At 37.7% G+C, this 24,930-nt stretch overlaps 1 protein-coding gene and 1 long non-coding RNA gene across 3 annotated transcripts in view; one reads left to right on the forward strand and one right to left on the reverse strand.

The window, feature by feature from the left end:
- The first annotated feature begins 2 nt into the window (after positions 1–2).
- Positions 3–4,698, forward strand: LOC108703059. The gene is made up of 2 exons (XR_001933427.2): positions 3–142; positions 3,839–4,698. It is a non-coding gene; the product is annotated as an uncharacterized LOC108703059 (long non-coding RNA).
- A 1,750-nt stretch (positions 4,699–6,448) lies between these two features.
- Positions 6,449–24,930, reverse strand: part of bmpr2.S (bone morphogenetic protein receptor type II S homeolog) — an 86,455-nt gene continuing 67,973 nt past the window's right edge. Inside the window, exons 2-11 of one of the 2 annotated variants that reach the window (XM_041577685.1) lie at positions 23,831–23,941; positions 23,215–23,306; positions 20,851–21,081; positions 17,662–17,776; positions 16,491–16,651; positions 14,891–15,038; positions 13,555–13,691; positions 13,144–13,316; positions 10,475–11,712; positions 6,449–8,912 (exon numbers count right to left, since the gene is read on the reverse strand). In XM_041577685.1, the coding sequence (XP_041433619.1) occupies positions 8,662–8,912; positions 10,475–11,712; positions 13,144–13,316; positions 13,555–13,691; positions 14,891–15,038; positions 16,491–16,651; positions 17,662–17,776; positions 20,851–21,081; positions 23,215–23,306; positions 23,831–23,915 (2,631 nt within the window). In that variant the 5' untranslated portion in view covers positions 23,916–23,941 and the 3' untranslated portion in view covers positions 6,449–8,661. 2 annotated transcript variants of the gene reach the window in all.

Genomic DNA, 24,930 nt, shown 5'->3' on the forward strand with positions numbered 1-24,930 from the left:
AGCGCTGCTCTCTGGTCATGGGCAACACAGCAGCATCCAGTCACCTGCTAGAGATTGTCAATATTAGGGTATGTGGGCTGGACCAGACAGGCAGCTTTGTAATCGTCACGGCTGTGGTAACAGGAGAATGCCTTTGGCATCTGTAAGTAAGGGGGAGGGTGGTGGCTGCTACAATATCGGTGTCAATGGACATATACATACAGACTGTTATATTACATCATCCATGTGAAAAACAAGATATAGATTCGTGGATCTTATTCTGAATTACAGCAATAACTCCTGATTTATATGGGATTGAAGGGGATTTATAGTGAGAAGCAAAATGTTTGGACTAATACATTATACACCTTTAAAACAAAAGGCAAGCTCATTGGATACAGTTTTACTGTGCGAAAGTCCTCCAAACCAGCTCTGCAAAGGCAGAAGGACATAATTGTGCTTGGAAGCCCAGGAAAAGAGGCGGTGCTTCACACAGTGTCGAACCACACCCACTATTTAAAAATACCAAGCCCTTTAAGAACCTTCCATCTTTAAAGGGGTGGTTCACCTTTCTGTTTTTAGCATGTTATAGAATGGCCCATTCCGAGTAACTTTTCAATTGGTCGCCATTTCTTAATTTTTATCGCTTTTTAATTACTTGTCTTTTTCTTCTGACTCTTTCCAGCTTTCAAATGGGGTCACTGACCCCATCTAAAAACAAATGCTCCGTAAGGCTACAAATTGAATGTTATTGCTACTTTTTATTACTTGTCTTTCTATTCAAGCCACCTCCTATTCATTATTTTAGTCTCTTATTCAAATCAGTGCATGGTTGCTAGGATCATTTGCACCCTGACAACCAGATGGCTGAAAATGCAAACTGGAGAGCTGCTGGATAAAAATTGAACCTTTCACTTTAAAGGAACAGTAACAGCAAAAAAAAGAATAACAATATAATATACTGTTGCCCTGCACTTATGTTTGCTTCAGAAACATAAGTATAGTTTAAATAAACAAGCTGATGTGTAGCCATGGGGTCAGCCATTCAAGCACAGGACACACAGTAGATAACAGATTAATTCTGAAGAATTCCATCAGTGCTGTAACTTGATGTCATTGGGCCCCTAACATATCCAGAGGTTGTGCTGTTTTACCAATATATATTGAAATTGCTCTTTATTTGGGCCTCATGGGGCCCCTATACCTTCTGGGCCCACCTACAGCTGCAGGGTCTGCTTGCTCTGTAGTTACGCCCCTGAATTCTATTGTATAGTACAATGCTTATCTGTTATCTCCTTTGTGTCCTTTGCCTTTTCTCGTTTTCAGGATTGAATGGCTGCCCCCATGGCTAAACAGCAGCTTGTATATATAAACTATTGTACAGTTTCTGAAGCAAACACACCAGTTTTACCAGTGCAGCACAACAGTACATTATATTCTCATTATTTTAAGACACTTTCATTTTTTGGTGTTACTGTTCCTTTAAAGCTCTGTCCAGATTACCTTATTCGGAAATCCAGACAGGCAGTTTTTACCCCGACAGCCCTCTTGAAACCCGGGTTGTCCAGGTGAAAACCGGATAGGTGGCATCCCTACTCCTTCTGTAGACCATGCTGGGGAGCAGGTGGAACCTAGGCTGACCTGATAGAGAACTGACACCTGTCTTTTCTTGTGTGTCTGCAGGGCTGTGATTGGTTCTTCATAATCCCCCTCATACTGTGCTTCTAGCAGGGATCATTAGAACACCCCCATCCCCACATTTAAAACTTGGGGAGCGGATCTATAGGGAGCTCCAATAAAGGGCATTAAAGATAATATTTCTAGCCCAAAGCAAAACCAGTATCATATATTAATCATAGTTACCTACAAGACAAGCTATTTAATACATCTCATTTAAGACTATTCTGAACCCAGCAGACCAAAAGTGTGTAGGTTGCAATGTATGGGTTATTGGGCAAGGAGCAAAGTCTTTTATCAATGGAGCAATCTGCATTGCCAACCTTGAGTCCTGAAACATGAATGGATGGAATGTGAACGTTGTATATCAGAGTATACAGAGTAAATTCAGCTAAATTCGTTTTAGTCACTATTTGGAGATAGTCAGGGTTAATGTTAAAGTGCTTGCTGTGTATATATTCTCTGCATCCTTTGGCTCATCTAGCAATTAGGCAGGTTTCATTTAGACAAAAGGTTGATTCTGATGGACATTCATATTTATGCAGTTCTGTGTTACTGTATATATCGTGCTTAAGGTGTCTGTATCCTCAGCTTTTCATTTTATATGATGAGCTTGGGGTGCAGAACCCACTACTTTCCCTATATCACGCTATTAGTTCTGTTATGATGTAACGTCATGGAGATGACCAAGTACTCTAGCTGTCTGCCTGTCAACGAGTGATACCAGAGCAGGAATACAGCAATTTTATTGCCAATTTTGAAGGTATTTTGGAAATACTCTCTGAATTTATTTGAAATCAATAACGGTAGTTGGGAAATTTGCAATAATGTCTTTAGCCTCTCCAAAAAAAAAAAAATCACCCTCCGTCTATATTATTAACCCAAGAGCATTGTAAACAGTTAGAACTGAACAGCACTCTATTACTTGTATATAGGGTCATAATTATGAAAGGGTAAATACAAAGTTCAGCCTTTGATAAATGTGTCCCTAAAAATCTTCAGCTGATGGAGTTTCACGGGTTGAAAATGTGAGCAAAGCTCGTTTGACCATGAGTGGGTGTAATTTAAATACAATTTATTATTGTATTGCCTTCTATTTAACTGCATCTTTCTGTGTGCCGCATCATTCTCTCCCCCCAAAAAAACATAAAAAATGTGGAGTAAAGCATTTTTAATTCCATCAACGCTCATTAATTCAAAAGTGATGCACAACCCTAAAGCTGTAAATATATATTTGGTATGCTATTCAGACTTCTGTTATGTCATAATACTGAGCAGTTGCAATGATAAAGAAAATCCTTATTGAGTGCAGCACTGATGAGGAAACACTAGAAGGTTACATCTTGAGTAACTTTATGCTATATTTAATAGGATACTCCAGTTAAAAAAACAGTTAATTTTGCATAATTAAATAATGCGGTTTTAAAAGACATTACACTATACAAACATTAATGGCACTAAAGGAGAGCTAAAGCTTAACAAAAAAGAAACTGCTGCACATTATGTTTTTGAAGGCAACCACAGCCCTTTATCAGTAAACAACTGTGATTCTGGTGATGCCCCAGTAGCTTCCCATGTTTATTCGGCTGATTCACTGCACATGCTCTGTGCTGCTGTCACTCAGCTTAGGGACCCACTCAAATATACAGTATATATACAACCTAAATTATTATTTCACCACAAATTAACTATTTTCAATGATTTTCTATTGGTGAAGTTTCACTTTCACCTTTTTATTCTGAGCTCTGGATGGAGGGTCGGTAAACTGTTCTAAATGAAAGGCAGCTGTTAGAATCGATTGAATAATTGCTAATTTTCCACAGATGCTTCTGAAAAATGTATCAACTATTGTAGCAAATTGTAACAGTTTTACAATCTGCACCTGGAGGATCACTGAACTTCCAGACTGAAACACCGGAGACAGGAACATTTAAACTTCCATTTTGGAAAAAAAAGTAAAGCAATGGAAAAAAAAGTCTTTAAATGTGGTGACCTATCTGAGAACAAGTGAATTGAAAAAAAAAAATTATATGAATGCTGAACCTCTAAGCTGGTGTGTAAGTTCGGTATATAAAATTTGGCATTTGTAGTCATGTTTGTTCTTAGGGTTTTGTTCTCCTTTAAAGTTATTTAGAAATGGAACTATTTTTAAAGCAATATCTCCTGCCTCATTTTCATACAGACTGCCAGAAGTGATACAGTCCAGTCCAAGTTGAAGAACAAGTACATAAATTCAGTCCGCAGATCTGTCCGACGCATCTCTACATCAGGGATGCAATAATGCTATTGGGGTAAAAAAACATGGTGATTGCATCTGAAATTGCACTTTGCACATTGCAGTTGTGGTGAGTAAATGTCCCCTTTAGTGTCTTCTAAAGAGAAACTTTATATCAAACCATAAATTCAAAATTTCAACTTGTTCCTCAGTGAACATAGCAACCAGAAAACATAGTTGGCTTTCTATTGATATTATTGTTTAATTATTTATCTTATTATTCAAGCACTCTAGTAGCAATTATTTTTGTTCTGAATAAGACACAGGGGCTGGTTTACAAAAAGCCCTACATTGTATCAGTGTAGTTACCTACAACAACCAGAACATGGCTTATTTCTAGAAACAAATTGTGATTGGTTGCTATGGGTGACTGAACTGGTAGTTTTACTAGAAAATCAGTCCAACATTGTTAAAGCAATAAATTGTGGCTATAACCAGTTTCATATCATTTTGAATTGTGTATTAGATATCCTGCTTGTTGCAACGTTATTGTTGTCATGTGGCAGTTATAAGCATAAATGCCTCTAATGATGCATTAAAACAGTTTTTAGGCAGTTTATAGGTGGCTGACATCTTTGATGAGCTCATCTTCTCCTGCTCCTTTTCACTAAAAAGTGATAGAAGACTGAAGACCATTCAAAGCATACCATCATTTTCAAAGCTCAGTAATGTGTTGAATGGTTGAAAATGTTTTGAAGGCAGAATAAGGGCTGTGTCTTAAGGAAAGATTCCTATCTGTGGCCTGCTATAATAAACATTTACAAGTTGCTGATGTCGTTTAGCCCTTTGGTTACAGTTAACATTTAGGATGACTATTCTTACAACACATTTTTCAGTTGGCCTACAAATTATAGTTTTTGAGTTATTTACCTGCTTCTTCTTTTCATCTTATATTTTAAAGGGATTTTTGGTAGATACTGACCCTGGTATTTAAAAATAATATTTCTTTGTGAGGCTTCAATCTAACGGGCAGATTTATCAAGGGTCTAATTGAAATTTCGAATTTGAATGTTTACGTTTTTTATGGCAAAAACTGTCAAATTCGTCTAGGAAATTTTTAAAATTTGATTCAAATTGATTTTATCATACTCTGGCCCTTAAGAACTTTAATTTGACTATTCGCCATCTAAAACCTGCCGAATGGCTGTTTTAGTCAATGGGAGATGTCCTGGGATCAATTTGGAGTTGTTTGCAGCCTTCCTGACATTCGAGTTTTTTTCAGAAAAAAAATTGAATCGAGTTTTTAAAACTCAAATCGAGTTTTTAAAACTCAAATCGAGTTTTTAAAACTCAAATCGAGTTTTTAAAACTCTCATCGTGGTTTTTAAAACTAACATCAAATTCTTTTTGAATTTGATTAAAGTTTTTGGGTCGATCCTATTCACCCAAGTTTTGAAAATTCGATTTTTTTAAAATAAATTTTGAATTTCGAGTCCATGGGAATTTAAAAAAAAACTCCCATGAATTCGAAATTCGCCCCTTGATAAATCTACCCCTTATTGTAATGCAACATAGGGAGGCCCATTTATTAAAGGTCGAATTTCGAATTCATGTGAGTTTTTTAAATTTGAATATACCTATGATTAAGGGATTGAGTCCCAAAACGCATAGGGCTTGAGATCCCTGTGGAGTCTGTCCTAAACCTGCCTTATCCTTGAATGGAGTGCCGTCATTCTTTTGGTTTGGTGTGTGACAAGCGGTGGGGACGCTGCAGAAAAAGCACCCAGCAAGGAATACAAGGAGTAGCGCAGGAGAGGTAAGCTGGGAGCGGTCTAGTTGGTGTATTCGTTGTTTAATTTGAATATACTCACAATTCGACTGGGAGGTTATTTAAGAAAAAATTAGAATGTTTAATATTCGATCGAATGCTTCCGACCTAAAAATTTGAATCGTATTAGATTCGTATTCGTATTTTTTCCCGAAAAAGAAACTTGAATGTCAGGAAGGCTATTAACATCTCCAGATGGCTCAACGGACCTCTGCCATTGACTTGTACATGAACTTGGCAGGCTTTAGGTGGCGAATATTCGAATTAGGACTGTTTCCATGGTCAAGATGCATAAATCTCACTTTCTAATTTGCATTAGAATATAGGGATTAAAATTTGAATGTGTGAATTTTGAAACTTGAAAATTCTAATATAATATTCGACCCTTGATAAATCTATAAAATTGACAGAATGCAAGCACCACTCATAAAACCCAGGTCTTGGCACTACACTGCGGGTGACAAATCCTATCATGGATTGGTAAAGATCTAATGAGGCTTAAAACATTGCCTCACAAACTGCCAGGCATAGACCTGGTGTCAATGTGGCAATTTAGCAGTGTGCTGATTCATAAACCTACACCATTCTCCAACCTACACTCAGAGCAAGAGGAATAAACTTTGGTAAGAAGGCAGCATAACAACATAGACTATGGGTTAATAATGTTACAAGTCTGGTTAGAAGAAGATAAATCTCTATGTGACATGGTTTTAACAGTAATATTGGCTATTTCCATACAGCACCATCTCTTCAAAAGAAGAACAGGCTCTCTTTATTGTTTTTTTTTCAACCTGTTTTCGGCATACATTTATTCTGCATATATTAAAAATACAAACTTAAAGCATATTTCACAGGACAAAACCAACAACAGAATAGCTGCTTATAGTTAGAGCAGCTGGCGGGGGGAGAGAAAGTTCATAGTAAATATTTAAGGTAAGTGAATAGAAAAAAAAACTATTCAGAAACATGGCAGACAATGCTGTAGTGTTAGTGAAATGTATTTTCCAGCAAAACAAGGAGCACATTTTTGACCATTGCACATTTGAAACCAAGTACAAGAAAAGCCAAGGAATAATGCACTCAGTTTAACTAGTGTTCACTCTTCCACAGATAGGCTAGAATATCACTTGTATAAGCTCTTTTCATGTTACATTCACTTATCTTGTATATATATATTTTATATAATCTGAATCTATTTCATTCTTAACCAAAAAACTTTGCCGTGGAGTTTATTATTAGAGGTATTGCCACTGATTCTTCTCTTTCCAAATTTCATGCCTCAATATCTCTGTTGAAAATACAAATCAGACTGGTGAAAGCTTAAGAGTTAACATCCACCAACTCAACCTTTAAAGGCCAAATATACATTTTGTATTAACCCTCTTTTTATGCCAAAGACTTTGAAATCTATGCGACTGACATGGAATAACCAAAGTCAATTTACATAGACTTTACGTTACAGCTTAACTCATGGGGGAAATACATCTGTGGCGGATACACAAAGGGTTAAGTGCTGTGATCTTGGATATACCTGTGGTTAAATAGTATGATTGCATACCTTATATTGTATACAGAACATTCCGTTATGTATTGGTTGTCATAGCTATGAATACTCCAAATGCAAAAATAACAAAAGCACCTTATATTTACTGAAACGGTGGGTGCTGCTGTTGCTATTTATTGAAACTGTGGGTGCTGTTGTTGCTGTTTATTGAAATTGTGGGTGCTGCTGTTAATGCAGTCTGTGGAGAACCTAAGCTGAGGCAGCTTCTTCAAAGGGCTTATCTATATAGGCTATGGTCCCACTAAAGTCAGACTAACTGTAATATGAAATTAGATGCAAAAACTCATGATGTGGACTGGGCCCAGAGTCCTTTTGGAATTTTGTCATAATTAACTGGTGTGAGTGTCAATGTACCAACCCAAATACTTACATCCAATTACTATTGCAGGCAGTCAGTCCATCTGCAAGTGGACCAGAATATAGATGGGTAGAGAAGAAATATTTTTTAACAAAACATCACACTGTGCCATACAAGGATGAGAAGCCCCACATACAAAACCATTATATTTTCCCTTGCAGTGAAATTCTCTAGCCCTGTCGTTCATTGGCTGGTATGATTTTAACTCCATTTAAATAAGCATACAGTTTTCAAGCTATGGAGGGCAGGGGTCAAAAACATAGAATGAGAATTGAGGCAGCAATCATAAGTGTGTCTTGCAGTGCTTTAAACTAAAAGTGCAAAGACATATATATATATATATATATATATATATATATATATATATATATATATATATATATATATATTTATCTACTAAAAGAAAAGGCAAGAATTAAGCATGTTTTTTTTTTTTAAGAAGGTTTTTTCTCTCTCCTTACACAAGTGCAGCTTTAACACACCAACATATTAACAGGACACCTGGCAAATAGAATTCCGTGCACAAGATTTTGCTGAAGTTTATCCTGTCTGACAGCTTCTGGAGCATTTTAGAGACCAAACTGGTCAGCAATATCTTTTCATTTCAAACATCCAATTAGTGTCTCTTTTTTCGTTTTGCTTATCATTATGACATTACATATACATACACACTCACACAAATATGCGTGCGTTTTAGAGGTTTAACATTTGCTCAGTAATAAGTCGCAGGGCACAGAATTTTTTCAAAAATGAACCTGCATTGTAAATGATGAAGAAAAAAAAACATGGAAGCATAAGCTTTTTTTTGTGTTTACTCTGCATAGCTGAAATCTATGTAACTTTTTAGCTCTAGAGGTGCCGACAAGGTATTGCCAGCGATTCCAGAACCACAAGATTTGAAGCAAGTCCTTTACAAAGAATTGATGATACAAACTCCTTTTTTTCTACATGTTTTCTGCTCATCCGATGATGCAAGAAAATAAAACATCAAGTTTTGGAGGCTTTCAAGCAACCACAGAAAATCCAATGTGCTGAAGCATTTACAAGCAGCTCATATTGGCTTCTTTAGAAAGTGTAGAGGTGGAAGTACCCCCATCTATAAGGTAAACAGCTGTGCTGGACTTTGAATGACTGAATGTTTCACTGCTTCCATTATTGTTGACCTCACAGTCTTGGCGTTCAGTTGGAATAGCCCAAGTTGAAGGGCGCCACCGTTTAAGGGAGTATGGAGTCTTCACCCTCTTCTTAATCTTGTCTCCTGAGCCAGATCGACTGTCTGAGAGGGTTTCACCTAAACAAAACAACACAACATGGATAAGATAAATAGATCAGAGTAGCGACAAGCATCACCGAGACTCAATGACATACCATTATTCTCGTACAAGAATGAAATCCAAGCTGACTTGCTTCTACATTATTTTCTAACACTCCTTGCATTCTCTTAATATTTTCTTTCTGACCTACGACAAATAGCAGTTTACACAATGTAAAATAACTCACCTGATAACATTTCAAACAGAAGGTGACCTCCACCCAACATTTTAAACAGAAGGGTCACTTCCACCCCAAAAAACAGTTTTTTAATTCATAATAAAGCAAAGTGACAAACTGACAAAGGTTGTAAAGTTATTTATAATTGCAATTTAAAACAGCATTTGCTTATTCCTTTTTGTTCTATCTCTGGTTCTGACCCTTGAAACAATGTAGCTAAATAAAAATAAGGACCATGGGTATTAACTTTTAATTATACTTTTACAAAGAGAAAGCTATAAGAGGTTTACATATTATAATTAGGGATGCACCGAATCCAGGATTTGGTTCGGGATTCGGCCTTTTTCAGCAGGATTCGGATTCGGCCGAATCCTTCTGCCCGGCCGAACCGAATCCTAATTTGCATATGTAAATTAGGGGCGGGGAGGGAAATCACGTGACTTTTTGTCACAAAACAAGGAAGTAAAAAATGTTTTCCCTCACCTAATTTGCATATGCAAATTAGGGTTTGGTTCGGTATTCAGCCGAATCTTTTGCAAAGGATTCGGGGGTTCGGCCGAATCCGAAAAAGTGGATTCGGTGCATCCCTAATTATAATATATTATAATTTATTATATTATAATTATGCATTATTTCTAAAGAATAGAAATAAGACTCAAACAAAACATCATATAAAACCATAGCCTTTTGCATAACATACTCAAGGGAATTCCGAATTCTTCTCAATATTTTCTGCTATAAACTCCGATCAAATCCGCTCGGGTTTTTTAAGCTTATTTATTATTACATTTTCCTGGAAATTTGCCTTGCGGGAAAAAATCAGATTTTTATGATTTTTTATCAGATTTTCACCCGAAAACTCAGAAAACTTCGGGGTATTGCACGAAACCCATTGCACATCGAAAAATCATTGGGACTTCTCCCATTGACTTATATGCAACCTCGACTTGTCTGAGATGTCAGATTTTCTGATTCGGACTTTTCCATCCTCTGGGTTTAATAAATTCCGAAAAATTTGTGATTTTTTTTAAAAGTCCAATTTTAAAAAAATCACGAATTTTAGCTTTTGCTAGCTGTTATAGTCACTGAAACTGCACTTTTAACTGCAGATATGGGAAGCTACTGATTTCAGTGCATCTGCTTCTCTCCACATCATTAATAGTCAGGTGTAGAGAAGCGTTAAATATGCTAGTCTGCCCTTGCCCTTAATTAAGGATAACGTCACAGATTTATGTGAAATGACTGCAGTCACCTAACAATCCTTTCAGAGTGACAAAATGTCTAAGCAACACAAAAAGTGACATTGTATTAAAGCAGGCAGGTACTTTAGTGAATTGGTGGGCAATAGGGAATGAAACTTACACTGTGTGCTGCAGTTATCCATAATACTTGAGCTGGATAAATCCAGGGAGTTTGGTCTCTGAGCTCTCCTTGTCTGACGCTGCCTCGTCTCTACAGGAGCACTTTGTGAAGCTGTGTCTTGTAGTACACACTGGCTGCTATTGTTGTTGTTATTAGAGTTCACACGACTATTTTCTGCAGGATGTTCCCTCCTATCCACCAGCCGATCTAAGACTGATTCATCTTGGCCAGCTTGTTGCTCCCGCCTAAGCAGAGGCTCATTTTCATCTGGACTAGAGTTAATATTTAGTCGGCTGTCTTCCCCTCTGAACTGGTTCTCTAGCATCTCCTGTGCCCTGTGGGCCCTTGAATTACTGCTTTGCACAGCAGATGTGCTAGAAAACTGGGCTGCAGGGCCCTGAGAGTTTACATAGCCCGTCCTACCACTCGCTGAGGCTGTGGTCACCGTCACCACATGAGGTTCTGCAGCAGTCACTGTGTTCATTTTGGCTACTCCTGTCTCAACATGCTTTAAGTTTGATTTGTGCTTGCTACTAAATTTCAGCCTGGATTCTTTGCCAGAGTTTTTAGTGTTTAGTGGGAGGCTGGTAGGTCTTTTGGGAAGGTTCTGCTGCTTGGGAAGAGGATACAGCTGTGCAGCATGAACATCCTGGACAATGCAAGCTTGTCCATTGGCTGCTTGATTAAAATCTTGTTGGCCAGTGGATTCAACTGCTAGTTTTATAAGGGGATAAAACAGGTTTGAGCTTGTGCTGCTTAAAGGGTCAGGTCCACTAAACTGTTTGAGGGAATGCTCCATAAGATTTTCATCTGAGCTCTCCTTCAGGTTCTTATCTACTTCCTTTGGATCAAGCTTATTAGTCTCTAGGTCTTCCTCTGTCAGCTGCAAACACACAGGAGTGGGGCCAATATTTTGCACACTGTGCATGGTGTCATCTGAGTACTGGACTTCTGATATGGTGGTCATTCCAGTGCTTGGTGTGAGCCCGGCGGTCGTTGACAAGCTGGTGACACTGGTTTCAGGACTGGGTAGGCGAGCCTGAGCTTGCTGTCTCTCGTAGTTAATGGAGTTTCGGTTCTTCTCACCAGTTGTTAAGGGGGTGCTAGACATTGAAGTCTCAGATGAGATGTTCTTCACAATGTTGTCAGTATTGTGCACAGAATCTTCTATGTAGGATGAAGAGGAGAAATCTGGGTATGGCCCAATCTTTGGGACCCGCCGATTTTGTGACAAGTTACTTTAAAGACATAAAAAGGAAGAGGCAAAATTTAGTCCAAATAAACATCAACACTATCATTCTAAAGTATGAAGATATAGACTATAAGGCTAAAGACACAAAGGGCATCTTCTGCACCAGTGTTTTAGCTGGTGTAAAAGTGCCTGAAACTGTGGTCTCCAACTGTAATGCATCCATCTAAAAAGACCAGTGCTGATGGTTCTGGGTCTAACATGAAGACTCTATTATATTTTCTTCATATAAAGGTCATTGTACATGTACTTCTTTGAGCTGGCTGCACTTTGTGAAAGATCAAAACTGAGACTACTAGGGGCCTCCCTTACCTAATGAGCCATTGCATTGTTTTTTCTCTTGCAAGCAAAATTCAATACAAAGAACCCGTCTCGAAGCCCTGCGTTATCTATTACAGTAATGTCTCCTGCAGTGATTTTTTGTTGAGCAACTGTTCTCTGGAAAGTCTCAGAGACAAAATGTGAATAGTTGTTGACCATTTCCCAATGTAGTAAGTGGGAAATTACCTGCAATTGAGGCATAAGTAAGCATGTATTATTGGATGAAATTGTTTGTGGTAAACATACTGCTTGTTTTCTCCTCTTGTCCAAACATGGTATGGACCATGATAATGTTTCGGATTAAAAACCAATTTCACTTCTAAACATTGACTAAAAGGTCCTGAGCAAACATTACAAATATCCTTAACAGTAAAATCTGCAAAATAAGCAGGCTTTTGCTAAGGTAGATATTCCATTCAAAACATCTGAATCTTGCCACAATCAAAATGAGAGACTTGCGACACACTTTAACTTGATTTAATACTCAATATAATATTATATTGAGTAACATGGCTGCATTTACTCTGCCCTAACTTTATAAACCTTTAAATCAATGTACTAGTTTGGCAGCTGGAGTCAACTTTTTTGACTAAAATCCGAAAATTTCTCAGTATTCTCTTAAAACCACTTTGACCAAACTCTCGCTAACATTTTTACCGTATTTATCGATAATTTACTTGACAAAAATCTGGTGTGGGAAAAGACTCGTAAAATCATTAAAAAAAAATCTGATTTATACGATTTCTTGGGATTATTGCCCAAAAACCCAGAATTCTTCGGATTATTGTACGAAACCCAGTAAATGGGACATCTGCCATTGACTTCTACATGACCTCGCCAGGTTTGAGATGGAGTACTTTTTTATTTGGACTTTTAGCAGCATCAGGGTTTAATGAATCACGAAAAATGTAATTTTTCTTTTCCTCGGGGGAAAAAAATGTGTTTTCTCGCAAAAAAAATCAGGCTTTAATAAATAAACCCCTATATAAACAAAGGCACTAAACAGGGCCTACTATGCCTTCAATAGGCTCTGGACCCACTCATTTGAAATGTGTGGTTTCAGATAATCATGGCCTTTGTCCCCTTCTCTTGTACATACCGCTCATTCTGCACTGTTGTAGATGTTGGGTTGATAGTTGGGCTCACAGATTTGTTCCGTTCCCAAATCATCATGAGTTCAGCCATCCTCTCTTCTGCACACTGTGCAGTTAGTCTGGCTTCTGCATCTTGATCCCAGCAATCATCAATCGTCTCTTTCAATGACCTCACAGCCTGTGGGCAATTATTTATGTTATGGAATCAGAATACAAGTGATTATCCTCATTTTGAAGCACATTTTCATGTAATTCAAATTAGTAATTACTACATGGGAAGTCTCAAACATTTCAATAAATAATTGTGTTAATTATCAATTTTTTGATAATTAACACAAACTAGTGACACCGCACTGATACAATACTCGGGTACAAAAAAATGTAATTCAATAAATCCTTCTTTTTGCCAACCTTACCAGACTGTTCTCTTTCCAGGCCTCTGGGAATTTGGGTCTCTGTTTCTCTCTGGACACCAGTACCTGCATATCTTCAAATGTAGGGTGGTTGCCAGCCTCTGTCTGAAATACCATCTGATATTCTGGCACAGATTCCCCTACAGATACACACACATCAGCACGTTGTTACAGACATAAAAGGAGTTTAATTATCTATCAGATAGCACCTCATATATCATAGATTAGAATAAACCAAGCAAAGTATGCTATGTACAGTATATGGCACAAGGCAAGTAAATACCGTCTGTTTTCAGAAGGCTTTACACTTTCTGTACCATATAAATAGGTGATTTTTAGGCACTAGGTGGCAGTAATGCAATATTCATCACAAGTGCTAAAACAAAGTGTGAATGTGTGTTTAAGCACACTGCAGTGTGCATTGACTGCACTGGGGTGGGGAATAGAGTACCCCACACATGAAAGCAGGCTGCAACAATCATATGTGTTTGATATAGGTGCAGAATTTTGCCTGCACCTAAGCTATGTTTCCAATTATAGGACCAATAGTGTTATTGTTATTCACGGTGTGCGCAAACAAACACGCTTTGGGCACATAATACAAACCCAAATAAACACATAGTAAGTGTCATTTTTTTGTCGGAAATTTCATGACTTTTTTCCCCAAAATAAGGAAGTATTAAATGTTTTCCCCTTCCCACCCCTAATTTGCTTATGCAAATTAGGATTCGGTTCAGTATTTGGCCAAATGTTTTGTGAAGGATTCGGGGGTTCACCTAATCCAAAATAGTGGATTCGGTGCATCCCTAATACATACATACTTTGAATTCCACAAGCAAGTTCTTGAATTATCTAAAGGGACCATACATAAGCAGATGTTAGCAGCAGAATCTTATTTGCCTGTGTATGGGGCACTCCGACCAGCTTACTTGACCGATATCTACAGCCAGCAGCGTAACAACTCCGGGCCAGCCCTGACCCCCCCCCCCCGAGATGTCACCTCAAGGTTAGCAAAGATGTGCTTGTTTGAAAACCTCTACGCAACTTCTAGCTACCTCCATTATATGATGCTTTCTTCCATTCAACGCTAACAAAGTGTACGTACAGTACTATGGAGTGCAGAGAATACAATGTGCATTAAACCTTACGCCTTAATACTAATCAAACAAGAGGATTTTTTAAGCATTTCCAGTTGGCCTTTAAAAAAATGCATTTGAACTGAATGGTAAGAGACAGAACCTAATCTGTGAACTAAGCAGACAGCAACAAAACTCATTTAAGCCAGGCCTAAAAAGTCACTTGTAGATTTGGAGCACTACTACTTTCCCTCCATACTTGCCTGGGAAGAGGTCAGTGCATCTCATAAATATCTCCCAGTAGATGAGACCCAGAGAGTACATGTCCACTTGCTTCAATGCAGACTCACAATCCCTCAGATTAACAGCTCCTTCCAAGACTTCAGGGGCCATATATCGTATCGTGCCAACCTGCAGATACAATGTTACTGGATACTATACATTCAATTATCTAGTAGAGTTAAATCTAAAGCAACTGGACTTTCTGCATTTAAAAAACGTTTCACCACTCGTCCGAGTGGATTCTTCAGTATTTATATAAAGCCAGTTCTTCTCCTGTGGCTGGCCCCACAGAAGCAGTGTTTGGACTCCACAAGAGGGCCAATCAGGGTAAGATTAGAAGAGAATGCCTATTTTACCTACTATTTACTTCTGGAAGCTTGGGCATAGAGTGGTATATTTTTATATATATATATATATATATATATATATATATATATATATATATATATATATATAGTCTATATATTGTTTAAACTATTGCTGAATTGCTGAAACAGTTATTTTTTCACATACAGGTATCTATCGTCTGAAATATGAGTGTCATCTCCTGCAGTGTCCTGTTTATGCAATATATTCTTATTTATAAAGTGATTTTTTTCCTCTGTTGTAAAAAAACTGTACCTTTTATTTAATCTAAACTAGAATCAATTAATCTTAGTAACATAAAAACCCATGTATTATTTTTTTTTTATATCACACATTTTAGTAGTGCACCAGATGACAGAAAGACGCTGTATCTTGAAAACCCCAGATCCAAAGTATTCCAGAAAACAGATCCCATACCTGTAACTTTGTTATGAGCCAACTGAGGCCCTCACCAAAGGTTCAAACCCCAAAATGAGCTAAAAAAGAAAAACGTACAACAGCCACTGTCTTACCCTAAATTAGGAGTAACTAAGACAGCTAAAATTTGTAGTTAGTGATACAAAAGATGAATAGGTCTGACATATATCAGATCTAGTGAGTGCTCTGTCCTCTTAAAGGAACAGTAACATCAACAAATCAAAGTTTTTTAAAGTAATAAAAATATAATGCAGTGTTGCCCTGCACAGTTAAAACTGCTGTGTTTGCTTCAGAAACACTACTTTTGTTTTTATAAATAAGGCTCAAGGAGAAAAGGCTCAGGTTACACAGCAGACAGCAGATAAGCTCTGTAGAACATAATATTGTTATCTGTATCCACTATTTAACCTGTGCCATTTAGCCTTTTTTTTTCAGTTTCCACCGTTGCTACACAGCAGCTTGTTTATAACAACTATAGTAGTGTTTCTGAAGCAAACAGATTCGTTTTACCAGTGCCGGGCAACAGTACATGATAGTTTTATTACTTTAAAACACTTTCATTTTTGGTGTAACTGTTCCTTTATGGCCATGTGCAGCTATACTGGTTTGCAAACGCACGAGAGAAATAAGAGTGACCTGTCATGACCTTCTGCATCGGAAGTATTTTGGAGAACTGAGACTGAAAATGAGGACTTATTTTAAAATATAAGTAATAAGGTATACAATATTTACCATAATATTTATTACATAAAAAATTCTTGCATGTGGGGAAAAACAATGTTTGCCATATCTCCTCACCTCACTGATGGCGGCATTATCTTCATCACCCGGTCTCACCAGCCTGTTTCCTGTAAGCCGCATAGACAGACCGAAGTCGCTGATCACACAAGTGCCATCACTCTTAACTAGCACATTACGGCTGTTCAGGTCTCGGTGAGATATCGCTGACTTGTACTGATCTTTAACAAAAATAGTAAGTCATCTGTCAGTTCCCTAACAAAATACTGCATAAAAAAAGCCTGTGCATATGTTTTCATATCTTGTACAACTGGCTGTGATTAGAAAAAAGTTGCCATTTTCCTTTACATAATATAATTTGAACATAGATGTGAATACTGTATGTGTCTACTAGATGCATATACAGGCCTATAAGTATATGATCATGCGCCACATATATTTCACTTTAATAAAAGGTAAAATTGATCTTATGGTTTGTACAAGGAAACGGGTATGGACACATAACTAAGGAGATACAATTCAAATACAGATAATAAAATCAAATATAGGTGTGATCAGTTTACATTTTAATACAAAGGAGATTTGACACCCAAGGCAAGGGTAGAAATCTGTATGGAGAGGACAAGGAATGATTATTGATAATTAATTGGACTTTGGCAATAAAATTCCTATGCTGCCAACCTCTATTTACAGCCTTGGCTTTTCCTGCAATTTAAGAGCAGAGACACACGGTCAGATTCGGGGAGATTAGTCGCCCAGCGAAAAATCTCCTCTTTTTCGTGGTGACTAATCCCCGAACTGCCTTCACGTCGGCTAGAATGAAAATCGCCAGTGGGATGGCACTCGGAGCTCTTTGTTTTCCGAAGTTGCCTCACAAGGAAACTCCCAGGGACTTTGGAAAACGAAGCGTTCCGAGTGCCATCCCGCCAGCAGTTCGGGGAGGTTAATCGCCCTGAAGAAGGGGAGATTTGTCGCCCTGAATCTGACCGTGTGTCTCTGCCCTAAAGGTTTGTGTTGTTGCCCCCTCCAGTTTTCCATGTGGCTACCTAGTTTCCTAAATAAGCTGCATAAATCCATATTGGTGACAAAACAATCCTATTGGGTATATTTAATGTTTAATGTTTTTTAGTAGACTTACGGAGAAGGAAATGTGAAATAACTGGGAGATGCCCAGGAAGTACCCCCCACCTAGTCCCTGGCCGTTATCAAGTAGTTGTACAGATCATCTTACCTCCCCGCAGTAATTCTGTGTGCATATATGCCAATCCTTTAGTTACGGAATGTGCCAAGCGACAGGAGTTAAGCCAATCATTGCTGTGAACATTTAAATATTTGCATAGTGATCCCTGCAATCACAAAAAAAACATATATCTGGTAAGCACTGTTATATTGCACAATAATATGTCCATACATTAAAAATCACTTAATACTTATAAATGAAAATCAAATTTATAATAGTATTGCATCTTCCTTATTCATGTTTACCCTCAACCATGTGTTAAGGCACATTGTTCCTTGGCATATTCATTGTGGCAAACGATCTGATGTGCCTTACAATTAATAGGCCAAGGCGTCTGTCTAGTACATGTAAGGCCTTGGCAGGACAGGAAAAACTCCTTCCCAGAACTATTCACTTTCATATTAACCCAGAGAATGGATCAGAGATATTTAACCATTTGTGTAAATGGCCAGAGCAGACAATATCTAGCCATTTGGTCCCTGGCCTTTTCATTATACACATTTCCCATGTAAGTTCAATCTTTGTGAGGACATGGCACTATCACTAAGGGTAAATGACAGATGTCTTACACCATCTGTGAAATTAAAATCATAAATGGCCCATGCCAAAGATAATACTGTGGCGTGAGTCATATTTTGTTGCAACATACAAACTCAAACCAAAAAAATGTATGGGAGAATAGAGCCTCTAATAAAAAATAATTTCTACTATACTTGCTATTTATGATCTACAAGAGGGTTGTTTTAACTGCTTAAATGACCTGTGTGTGTGCCAATATAATTAGCCAGTGAAATAAGATATGTAGGTATATTTAGAGTTTGGAAGTTGCCCTTACTAGAGAAAAACAACATACCAATATCAATGTATGAATATTCGTTCTTGTTTATTATCTGAATATACTGCTGAGTTGCAGCATAAATATATAGCACCCAAAAAATACCCAGTTTCAAATCCAAAAATATTCAGCACACAGTGATACAACTTCTGTGTGGGTAAGTTTATGTACAGAAATTTCTTCAGGATTCTTTACCATGTAAGCATAAGGGAATATGCACCATACTACGTCGGACATGGCTTCACCATACTACGTTGGACATGGCGTCATGAAACCGGCTTCAAAATGTGCTGCATTAATACTCAACGTCAGCGTGTGACGCCATGCACATTTTTGTGTGAAAATCTGCCTTTAAAAGGACACCAGAGACCTACAGACATTGCCCGATAATAGGTTCAACTTATTGTGTTCCTGGGTGTGTTATACTTCTTCTGACCTTGATTCCTATTATTGACCTTGGCCTGTTATATTGAAGAAACCTTGCTGCCTGATCTTACCTTTATTAACCCCCTTGGATATCGTGAACTGTGTTCGGTACCTGCTGCTTCCTCCTTGATCCGCAACTCCTAAGCAGAGCCTTCGGGTCATGCAATTACTACCACTGTACAAAATCTCTTACTTCACAACTTTCATTTTATTTTCGGGTGAAACTTGGCACTGTTCAGCTACCACCTGCCTTATGTCTAAGTAGATGTCAATGCAGCAGAAACTACTGCCATGAAAACTATAAGGCCACAAGTTATTCACATAAAAATAATAAAAACTATTTCTGATACATGTATGATCGCCTGCTCATTCCAACCAATATTTATGTACAGCATGAATATCGGTTGGTTATGCAGTTGGGCAGATTTTGATCTGTTGATGAAGAACCACTTTGGTCAGGTCATGGTGCATCAGCTGATGAGGAAGTAAAGAGGAAGCCCAATATGCATGATCCATTTGAAACAACTGTGAAGGACATACCTGCTGATCCCCTTTATGGCCACTATAAGGACCCAACATACCTCCCAACATTTTGGAAACAGAAAGAGGGACAAAAAGATTTGCAGAGCGAAAATGTTTTGACCACGCTTTTCTCTCTGGGTGCACATGCAGAGTAAAGTGAAAAGCCAACATTTAAGCAAAACACTGGTCTGTTGTGCATGCACAGCCAGGGGCAACAGAAGAATAAATAAGGGGAAGAGGAAAATCACTATGTGGTTCTCTTATAGAAATACCCCAGGCCTGAGCAGTTTTAAGCAAACATGAGTAATGGCCTGGGCTATTAGGTGCAGGATATAAGCCACAAAAGAAAAGAAGAAGTTAATTCCTAAGTGTAATAGTTTAAAAATACATTATCACTTTGTCAAATATGTGAAATTGGCTAAGTTTGTAAATACATGGGGTAAAGTGACATGCTGGCTAACTACTCTAGTGATTACTATAGAACAATGAAACTCAATTAGAAGACTACAAAAAAAATTTTCTGTACTAGTAAAAAAGTACCTTGTACTTGATACAAATAAAGATATAAATAATCCTTATTGAAAGCAAAACCAGCCTGTTGAGTTTATTTTACGTTACGGAAAGATCCATATCTGAAAAACCCCAGGTCCCAAGCTATAACTATAAAAGTATAAAAAAAGTATCACTTGACTTGCCCAAATTACATCAAACACACTTGAAAAAAATGATTATGTTTTACAGGCATGGGACCTGTTATCCAGAATGCTTGGGACCTGGGGTTTTTCAGATATGGATCTTTTCGTACCATAAATCTACTAGAAAATCATGTAAACATGAAATAAACCCAATTGGCTGGTTTTGCTTTCAATAAGGATTAATTATATCTTTATTTGTATCAAGTACAAGGTACTTTTTTATTAGTACAGAGAAAAAGGGAATCATTTTTTCAAAAATGTGGATTATTTGGAGCTTTCTGCATAATCGGTTTATGGATAATGGATCCCATACCTGTACCAGCATTTTGTTCCTTGCAAGTGCATACCTTATCAAGATTTTAAAAAATGCTCTTAATATTAGGTTTTTATAAACCACCAACATATATACACACTGTACAATAAATGGGTGTATACACTGAACATGCAGATTTACACACATAAACCAAAAACTGAAACAAGAGAACCCTGCCCAAAAGAGAGTTAAATCTGAAAGATATTTTCTAAGACATATCTCTGACAAAACACTTCGCTAGGGCTTAAACATCAATCAATTTATTTTTGTGTGAGTTTGAAGCTCAGTTAAAAGCTATCCAGTAGTTAAACACTTCCAGCATTCACAGAAGATTCTGTGAGTGACACAACACATGTTTAAGGCACAACCCTTTATCAAACTACACTCACATTTGCGTAGTACTCCATAACCAACAGGTATTCCAGACGCCCATCTGAGGTTACCCGCTCATCTGCCGCAATGAAATGAGCTATGTTATCATGCTCCAACAGTGGGGTGCGGTAGATACTCCTCTCGTTGACGAAATTTTGCCGGTTGTTGAAGGAGAAGACTTTTACAGCCACAGGGCGCTCTTCCAGGGACCCTTTGTAAACTGAGCCATAGCGACCCCTTCCTATTAACTACAAACAAAAACGTTCAGTATATAAGGTATGAAGACAGGGAATTATAACACATTGTTAGCCTTAAACATATTGCAGAATTAAATAGATAAAGACTCTCATCTGAAAGCATGCTGGTATAATTTTTTGTATTTTTTCCACTTTACATAAGAAGCAATGAGGGATAATTATAAGTGATTTGGGGTATTTTAAAGCTGAATTTTTAGTGACTAAAAATAAACTACTGATGCCACTTCTTGTGCCATTAGCCAAGGACTCAGACAAAAATAAAACAGAATGGCAGTTCATATAATGAAACAATTAAACTCATCCCATCTCATCAGTTTTCCTGTTTGCCCATAAAAGTTGTGGAATGTGTAGTCCTAATAACAATTATACTACTTTCAGCACTACAAGACATGTGGTCCCTTACAGCCCTCTCTACCATAAATGTTAAATTGTATTGGCAGGCCTGTGAAGGGAATAACTAAAACAATATTAGCTGTTAATTGGTTTGCATAGTTTACTGAGCATATGGAAAACTGTAAGATCTTACCCTGAGCTGCACTCCCGAGTATTACAAACCAGTGCCACAGGCAACAGAAATTTGGCCCACTCCATATCAGAGCACCAGCATCTGCTTAACATGTCCCTGGGACTTTTGAATAGCAGCATGAAAGAAGGGCATGGCATCCTTGTAGTCTATTCTTATTGCTATTCGTATGCTGTTCTGGTAGTCTCCAGCCCCCTAAGTGCTTCAACATTTGGCAATATTTACATGCTTATTAAAATCTACCCTGTGCTGCCTGTGTATTGTGAGGCTTACAGTGGCCATACACTGTCAGATAAAAGCTGCCAATTCATTATTCAGCATCTTACTGGCCCATGCATGGGGCGCTCCAACAACCAATGGACCAAATATTGATTGGACAGGCATCAGCTTGTTGAAATGATTCTTGTCCCGATGGTCTGCATTTACCATTGTTGTGATCTGATTGTTTGGCCATCCACCCAGTCTATTGTTTTCAGTAGAGCTTTAGATACTGTATATTCGTAGCCTGCCCTCCATAAAAAATACTATTGAAATTTTTACACTTTTTTTAAATTAAGAAATCATGACTTCTAGAAGTAGTGCTGCACTTTCAAAAGCACAGGCTAAGGAGCATACTTACTGTATGAAAAGGCGAACAGAATTAAGCAAAATATGCCAATAAAATAACAGCAATATATCAGCAGGCAGAATTAAATGGTCCCCGGTTTAAAAGCAAACATCTTCTTGGTTGCTATCGGTTAAGGTGGCCATACATGATAAGACACGCTCGTTTAGCGAAGTCTCCAAACGATCAGATCTTTCCCCAATATGCCCACCAATGGCAGGGCATTATCAGGTTAATCTGTATGTTCGGCCCTAGGGCCAAACGATCGGATTATACAAAGGAAATGGCTGCCAATGGACCGCATCAACTATCCTCGATCTCAGGAAAAATCAAACTTGCCTGATCGATATCAGCCCGATTTTTGGCCAGATATCGATTTGGGAGACCCATCAGACGTGCCACACACAAGCAGATAAGATGAAAAAAATCTGCTAAAGGCTTATAACAGCAGCTTTAATTAGCCCATGTATGGCCACCTTTACTGCTTCTGGGCAAGTTTAGTGCCTTATATTTAATATGGTGAATAGAGTTATCTTTTGTCAATTTTGGATGACTTGTCTATTTACCCCTAGGCTCCATGCACATTTTCATGATGAACCCCATGTGCACAGGAGGAAAGAAACAAATCCGCTTTTCCTTCCTTTGAATTTTAAGGCTGGTGCAAAGCTACCATGTGTGACAAATGCTTTTTTTTAATATATTTTTTCCTTCAGAATTATACTCGGGCAGTTTAATAACATAAAAAGCAGTAAGAGCTAATAAAGAAAGTTTGTGGTCAGTTAAGCTGAAACAATGACATCTTCGTCAAGACTTAAAGGACTCATTTCTTAATATTTCAGACAAATACAAAAAAAAATAAAACATTCAATTGTCAGAAGGTACAGTGAACAGTAGTAGCAGCAACGCAATAAGTAGTATTATGTGACTTGGCAATGTAACAAGTGATTTTTTAAAGATGCACCGCTTATACCAACAGTTCACACACTGATTTCCATACCTCTAATAACTTAAGGTTGTCTAAGTCCAGGGATGGTTCTGATGTGGCAGCCTCCAGCACATTCATACTGTGAAGACCTTGCTTACGGTCTCCTAGAAGGAAGTTAGGGTTTAAGTAAAAAATAAAAAATGAATAATTATTCGTAAAACCACACAACACCCTAACGGCTAATGAAAAAGCAAATGCTGAAACATACATATACAACTGCAAACTACCAGCTACCATTATTCTTTTGACAGTGCTCACACAGGAAAATGTGGCTTCTTCTATAATGCTATTTAAGAGCTACTCAATAATACTTCAATACATTCCCTAGTAGAAAATTGTGGCTTCCATAACGGAGGTCAATTGTTGTGCCTAGAAATAGAAGGCATTGCAAAAGCAAAAAGCCCACTATGGGAAAAACATGAAGATTTGCACCTTTTTTGTATGTTGCACCTGGGCCCCCTTTGTAAATGATAGCTAATTAGAGTCAGCTCAAGTTAACCCTCAATTGTAAATGAGCCCTAAATTACCTAGCGAATGCAATGAAACAGCTTTACATACTTTAAATATAGCTTACATACTATTTTGGGTGTTGTCATTAAAATAAGGTTTCACACAAAGCACAACATACCTCCAAATATCCTGTATCCAAAGAAGAAGACAACTATTAACACTGCCAGCACAGAGACAGATGCCAGGGCAATGATTATGGTCATCTCTCGATGGAGCCAGCCAGTGGGACCTACAAATTAAAAAAAGACTGTAAAAACACCATATTTTATGCTTCCATGGAAGAGTTACTGTCAGTGTTGTATTTGTAGATCAGCAATCCTGAGACGGTGATTGGGTGGCAATACACAAAGCTGTTGTAGAGTAATAAAACCAATAAAAGCAGCTGAACACATATGGATTAATTGATAAACCTTACAGCTTTAATAAATGTCTTCAAAGATAAAAGAGTTGCATATCCTTTCTGGATTCCCCAGATATATACAATTATTTTGTCCTTTGCACATTAACTGAATTGATTTGTCTGAATTTCATGGCTGGCCCCTTACGTACTGTTGAGACCATTTTTTATACAGGAAGCAGACAAAGCCACAGTGTCTATGGAGAGTCCATCAGCAGTCTAGCAATGGAATGAAGGAAGGGGACCACCCTGTCCAGCATTGTGCAAGATTGAACTTTTGGAAAACCTGTTATACATTGGCCTGCGTATTAGATCTTTCCTTAAAGTAACAGTTCAGTGTAAAAATTAAAACTAGGTAAATAGATCGGGTGTGCAAAATAATAAATGTTTCCAATATAGTTAGTTAGCCAAAAGTGTAAAATATAAAGGCTGGAGTGACTGGATGTCTAACATAACACTACTTGTTTTTTCAGCTCTTTAACTTTGAGTTAGTCAGCGACTTGAAGGGGACTTAACTGTTCAGTGAGTTTGCAATTGATCCTCAGCATGCAGCTCAGATTCAAAAGTAACTGTTATGACCCAAAATGTGCCCCCTCCCCTCAAGTCTCTGACTGGTTAATGCCTGGTAACCAATCAGTGGAAACCAAGAGAACTGCATAGTGTTCTAGATATTATGTTAGACATCCAGTCACTCCAGCCTTTAAACATTACATTTTTGCCTAACTAACTATATTACATTTTTTTTTATTTCGCACAGCCTATCTATTTTTATTTTTACACTGAACAATTGCTTTAACATATAACAATGACTAACAATGTAT

Source organism: Xenopus laevis, chromosome 9_10S, assembly GCF_017654675.1.
Source record: "Xenopus laevis strain J_2021 chromosome 9_10S, Xenopus_laevis_v10.1, whole genome shotgun sequence".
NCBI classification, from domain to species: Eukaryota; Metazoa; Chordata; class Amphibia; order Anura; family Pipidae; genus Xenopus; species Xenopus laevis.